General features: G+C 35.9%; 1 protein-coding gene across 2 annotated transcripts; it reads left to right on the top strand.

The window, feature by feature from the left end:
* The first annotated feature begins 4,171 nt into the window (after nucleotides 1–4,171).
* Nucleotides 4,172–5,687, top strand: LOC143423681 (high affinity copper uptake protein 1). Of its 2 annotated transcripts, none has more exons than XM_076895183.1 (4): nucleotides 4,172–4,358; nucleotides 4,431–4,578; nucleotides 4,689–4,748; nucleotides 5,264–5,687. In XM_076895183.1, exons 2-4 carry the CDS (start codon nucleotides 4,445–4,447, stop codon nucleotides 5,460–5,462), a joined length of 393 nt encoding a protein of 130 aa, XP_076751298.1. In that variant the 5' UTR covers nucleotides 4,172–4,358; nucleotides 4,431–4,444; the 3' UTR covers nucleotides 5,463–5,687. The 2 variants fall into 2 exon arrangements, with proteins under 2 accessions (XP_076751298.1, XP_076751297.1); XM_076895182.1 differs by having other exon boundaries at nucleotides 4,177–4,358; nucleotides 4,445–4,578; nucleotides 5,264–5,527.
* Nucleotides 5,688–6,455: the final 768 nt, after the last annotated feature.

The following is a 6,455-nucleotide window of genomic DNA, read 5'->3' as shown; positions in this document are numbered from 1 at the left end:
TTTTACAAGGGGCGAGGTACAGGTAATATTTTTTTTGTTCAAAATGGTAGTATACTACCCGAAAAAGATGAATTATTCAAAAATTTAAACTGCATTAAGAACGTCGTTGTTTCATTAAAGTTGCAACCATCTAAAGATGTAAACAAAATTTTATTTGACATTTGATTTATCGGAGTCTTTTATAATGTCAACAGGGTATCAATACAACTCGATTCCCTGGAGGAATAGATGAACGATCCTTTCGCATTTTAAATGAAATAACATGCCTTCGAGTTCTCCATTTCGTAACACTTTACTCAAAACTGAACAATATTTATTTTAAATATTTCTTCTGGTTTTAGAGAAGCTTTCAATCTTTATTCACCTCTTTCGATACCTTTGGAGGTATTCAATCAATTATGTATTATTTCGTCCCATTAATTCAAGAGATCCGTGATAACATCAGTTACCGTGATGACGAATTACAATCATTGCTTCTTACAGCCGTTCTTGCTTACGAGCACTTTAACGCTATATCGTATACTGTGTAGCGTTGCGTAATAAATGATGTCCATGTGTAGACGAACGAAGATTATATGAAAACTATCTGTAATTTACTCTATTATTGGGCATTTCCTACAACCACTATGCCTATACTTAATACCAGATATTATATTTAACTGTGCAATATTTTACAAATATCTAAACATTTGGTATATCTTATTCTTATTAAACATATACTTTTATGTTATCATTACCTAAGGTAACGTTTATATAATATTATTATGTAAACAAATTTTCCTTCCAGGAAATTTTTTCAGATAATTGTCTATAATACTCTTTAATTTCCACAAATACAGATAAAAATGTATGATACCGCTCCGTATTTACCTCAAACAATTATATTATATTATATTATTCTACGAGTATGATAAACTTGTAAACAATAATAAATGATTCGTGTTCACGCACTCAAGTTATTTCCGATACACTAATCTCTAAATGGAAAAGCACAAGTATTTATCATTAAACATTTGTTTGCAGAAAATGAAATAATACGAAAGCTTTGTTGCAACCCTTAACGATCACTGAGTTAACCCCGTAAGCTAATTAAGAGCCGCGTATTCTTCAAATACGAGCACGTTAAACGCGAACAAGAGCGTAAGTAGATCAAGCCTGGCGTACGTCTGACGAATATCTCGCTTTTTCTACTTTCATCCATAATTCCCGTGGCAGGAGGCGAACTAGACGGCCGGGCACCCTCGTTCCGGCGTACGAATTCTCAGAAGAAAGAGAAACACCCGAGCAACTTTTTGTTTCATCCTACTTCTGTTTTCCACCGGGGGTAACAGCATTTGTGTGCGCGTGTGATACACACGAAGGGGTGCCTCGTGATAGAACGTTGACCCTGCCCAGTCTCGCGGCCGAGGAATCCCTCCAAACAAACGAAACCAGGAAAAATAGGAACTCGTACGCAACCGAGCAACGACGACGGTGCCCGCAGCAACAGATACGCCTGTTGACATTTTCGAATCGGTGATCACCAGTTTACACAGAACTGAACAGCTCGAGAGATCGACGAGAATCCTCGATGCGAGGATAAAAAATGGATAATCGAGAAACGAACCTTATCCGACGACAGGTTGACCGATGATTCCGATCGAAAGGAAAGACGGCGACTGTGCTCCCGAATGTATGCAGGCCTCGAGGCGGTGGGAAACGACGACGCGAACGTGACGAGCCGGCACCTCGCCGAGACTGACTAGCAGCTTCGACTGAACGTAACACCGGAAGGAACTATTTATGTGTACGCGGTCTAAGGGGTCGTCGTTTCGGCGGATCGGGCGTAGATGAAAGACGGCGCGGCGCGACGACGTCGTCTGGGTGCATCGCCGTCGTTGATCGAACCTTCTCACAGAGGAGACGTCGCCGAGGGACGGGGCTTCTCGCGCGCGTAGAGAGCCACCATCGTCCACGCAGGCAGGCGGTCGAACGGTGAGAATGGCACTGAAGGGGAGAGTTTGAGAATCGAGCGTGGCTAAATTTCCGGACGCAGGGAGGCGCGGCGGTCAGGATCAGCCACAGGTTGCGCCCGCCTCGTTCACGCAGGCCGGGCATCTTGGCTGATCGCGAAAGCGGGGAGGACACCCTCTCCGCCGGAGCGACAGAAAGAGAAATCGATTAACTTAACATCCACTACTCTGTGCCGTCGTTCTTTCTCTCGCGTCTCAACCCGCTGCGATTTCGATCGGCTTCGATGCCTGGACTCGCGTGCACGCGAGTACATTAACGGGCAAAAGTTCTTCTACCCGTTGCCTCTAACTCGTTTCATCGTTTTAGTAACCAGGGGATAAGGGGATTCAAGTTAAATGGATAGGGGATGGTAGAATTTCCGAGCGTAGCCGAGAAATCTTGTTAAATAATAAATTTCGGTTTGTCGGATCGGTGGAGGACGTGATGGGTGTTGTTATCGGTCATCGAGTTGGTTGACTATTTATGAAAGGCGGTGTAGGTGGTACAGGTTGTGTCATGTATTTCGATATCGTTGGGAAATTTCGGAAAATGGATAATCACCTAGAAATGCTAAAAATACATTTAATCGTTATTAAAGTAGTTAATCAGCTACAATTCTCGTTTGTTATTTATCGAAGCGGAATACTTTTTTATATTATACTTTCTTGATACTACGAGTCTTCCAATGTGAGTTGTAATTTAATGCAATAAAAAGATGTTTGCGTTCTTGAGAAAATATGGTGCTTTTTTATCGCTGAACCGTTCAATTGCATTAAATAAAAGGCGGCCTATATTTAAATGCGAATAACCTTTGCGCAATTCTTTTTTTATCTTCACTTTTCCACAGATATAAATATCGCTGTTTTTTTAAAACCGTGGAGAATATTTTTTATTGGAAAAAATGGTTGACAAATGTGGCAACTGTACGTATATTGTAAAAATAGTATTCAGACACGTAGCGGATAAAAACAGAAATTATGTACGTTTAACGTAGAGGTACGCTCGAGCACTTGGCAACATGAATTTGAAACGGACATCTAGATAATGTCTGGTAGATATACCGCGACGTTACACAACTTCTGCTGTCTTTTAATACGTTACTTATGCTTATCGTTGCAACGTACGCGTAGCTATTAGATTTCTCTCGTAAAAGGCGACAAAGGGTAAAGTAAAATGCTTAACAAATTTATAACAAATTTAGGTACCGTATGTAGTTTGTGCATTTTTAAATGTATTTAGAGTCAACAATAGACAGTTAATTTCCTTGATGCATATTTTCTTAAGGGTTTAGGGGGTAGGTGTGTGTAAAGACGCAATGTGTTCCTCTTTGACAATGAGTGATGTACACAGATACGTTACTCCATTTTGCACACTGATTAGTGGGATACTTGTAGTAGAACGAGTATTATCGTTCTTTAAAACCAAAGGTTATGCGTAGTAAAACCTTCAGTTCAGTGCTGACGATAATTAAATACTATTGTAGAAACCATCGATGTCATTGCAATTAACGCAGTCATTATCATATTTACTTTTTCTTTCGTAATTTTTAAACTATATATAGATTCATGTGTAAATATATGTGCAGATCTACTAAATAATGAATAGTATTCAATATTGAAATATTTTATATTTAATAATTTGACAAGTGAAAGGTATAGGAGAATTTGATTGTTCTTTAACAAATTATAACTCGTCGAAGATTTGAAAATGAAAATAATTATAGATGATTCAATGGACGCGAGCGGTTTTCTCAGATGTAGGAATCACGTAGTCGCGCATATTACTCTCAGCTGTGGAATGCGGGACAATGAACCGGTCTGCACTGATTGCAGGGCGAAAACCGAAATTAGATTCCGTTGAAAGCAGTAGTTTTACTCTGTTTCATGCAACGTTGAAAGTCTGCGATAACGATACGTTATAGCAACAATATTAAATTTCGAATTTTTATTCGAAATATCAGCATTTTGTTTTCTCATTCACAATCAGTATAAATTAATTGTGTCGCATCGACATTGTATAAATTAATTAAAATATTATTTAATTGTGCAACATATACAATAAACGTAACCAGCGAATAAAATGTGTCCTAACAAAATTTTATACCTTGATAATAAAGTCATAATTATGTAGCGAATTATGACGTCAAGGAAAACAGCTGTCATAAGCTGTAAAAAAATTAGTGAGGAAACGAGAATTGATACACGTCTTGATAATAGGAACAGTGATCAATCGATAAGTTATCTGTAACGTGATAAAGAAGTTGGAGTAGAAATTCGAAGCTCAGTAACTTCGGAAGATTATATGCAGTCTTTGTAAAGATATTTGGTACCGTCGTACTCTAGTCTCCCACGCTACCAAAAATGCAGGTAAATAATAGAACAGTGTTTAATATTCGCGTTCAGACGTGAACATTTTGTTATACTATTTTATAAAATCAGTTTACGTGTGTTAGATGTCATTTCACATTGGCCAGAACGAAGTTATCTTGTTCAAAGAATGGCATGTAGTAGATTGGCAAGGTGTCGGATTGTCGATGCTTGGCATCGTGCTTTTGACGTCTGTGTACGAAGGGTTGAAAAGCTACCGGTAAGCGACTCTATTTTGTATCTAAGAAAATATGAAAGAAGAAAATAAAATGAAAAATTATTGACAGAATCATCGATTTACGGTAATTTAGTTTTTTCGTTTCTGTCTAGTGAGCATCTGTATATTAACACAGTACGTCTACGAAAGGCTGAAGGAAGGGGATCCAGATGGTATGGATTTTTATCTATTTACAGATATTTCCAATTAAAATTGATAGTACTTATTATAACTGCAAAAGCCTATTAGTATTGCAATCATTTCGTCTCTTTCACTAATTTTCAATTTACTTTTATTGTATTATTTTGTTGCTATTCAAATAATTGTTACAATCTAAAGATCAACCCTTTCAATTTGACAAAAACAGAATGTTTGTATTTCCAAATTTGGTGTAAGTTTTTTGCCTCAACGCGGTTGTAATTCATTTTTTTCTTGTTTTCATTATTAACATTATTTTTTTCTGGTATATTATTGCCCTAGCCACGCTGAAAGAGCTGAAAGGCCACTATAATGATTCAGTATTCCCATCAATTAAAAATTTCATGATGCATTCGTAAAATACCAAAAAAAGAATATTTTTTACTGTATAAGTATTTGTATAAACTCTTGAATAATGCTGTATACAATAGAGATTAAGGAATCTATGTCGTGTGCCCTGAACGTTGATAATTATATTTTATTGTTTCAGGTCGATACTCTTCTCCAGAATGCACTTCCTCCAAACAATTGTTCATGTCATACAATTGGTCATCGGATATTGCCTCATGTTAATTTTTATGACGTACAACGTCTGGCTTTGTCTTGCAGTAGCACTCGGCGCTGGTCTTGGTTATTGGCTGTTTGCTTGGGAAAAGTCTAGCGGTGATAATATCGATTGCTGCCTGTAAATTCTATATCGAACTTGTTCTACGGTGATACCGTTGTTCTGGTGCGATCATACTTGTGAAAACATCTATGTTTTTCTAATTTGTAATAAGTAACCATGTTTGCATTAGTCATGAACACTTTGCATACTGTACACATTTATTTGTAACATAGATTCCAAACAGAATTATGAATTAATTTTCAAAATAATTTATCGAATGAAAATATATATTAAAAATTGAATATGATTTTTTATGTATTATTGGTGAATAGATAATATCATGATATTAATTGGAAGTATGTATCAAATGTCGTACCTGTTACTTTAGCAAAACTTCGTTGTGTATTATGCGTAGAGGGTAACTTCAATATTCGAACATTATAGGATTCTTATTTTTTGCATTATAATTTTGGTCATGACGAATAAACAAAATATTTTGTTACATCACTTGTTACATTATTCGCTATTTACATTTGTTTGCAAATATTTTATATTTTGGTGAAATAAAATTATAAAAACTAAGATTAGTATTCGTATACTAATAGTAATAATTTTATGCAGAAAGTATCTAGTATAAATATAATTCCTATTATTGATATTAATTCAATATCTCTATTACAATGTCTCTAAATTTCATCAGTCTATTGGTCAGTTTCGCTACAAAATATCTTAATCTGTTTATTATCCACTTAACCTATATTTATCCTAATAACATATACTAATCTAGAAAATATATAATAACGTACAATAAGCTTCAATATCTAATTTAAATATAAAATATATTCGCATACACACTTTCACACATATCAACCATTCTGTAGATCTAATAATAATTATTATTATTACTAAATTTGACAATTTTCGTATCATATACAAAGACAAAATGTAAACCTTTAAAATAAAGAAATACAGATACTTTTTATAGCCACCTTGTATATAAACTGGAGCAGCGATTCTGTCCCCCACTGATCCCAACACAAATGTATGGCGCGACCGTTTCATGAGAAGTGATGGC

Source organism: Xylocopa sonorina, chromosome 5 (assembly GCF_050948175.1).
Source record: "Xylocopa sonorina isolate GNS202 chromosome 5, iyXylSono1_principal, whole genome shotgun sequence".
NCBI classification, from domain to species: domain Eukaryota; kingdom Metazoa; phylum Arthropoda; class Insecta; order Hymenoptera; family Apidae; genus Xylocopa; species Xylocopa sonorina.
This window is presented reverse-complemented; position numbering and strand designations above follow the sequence as displayed.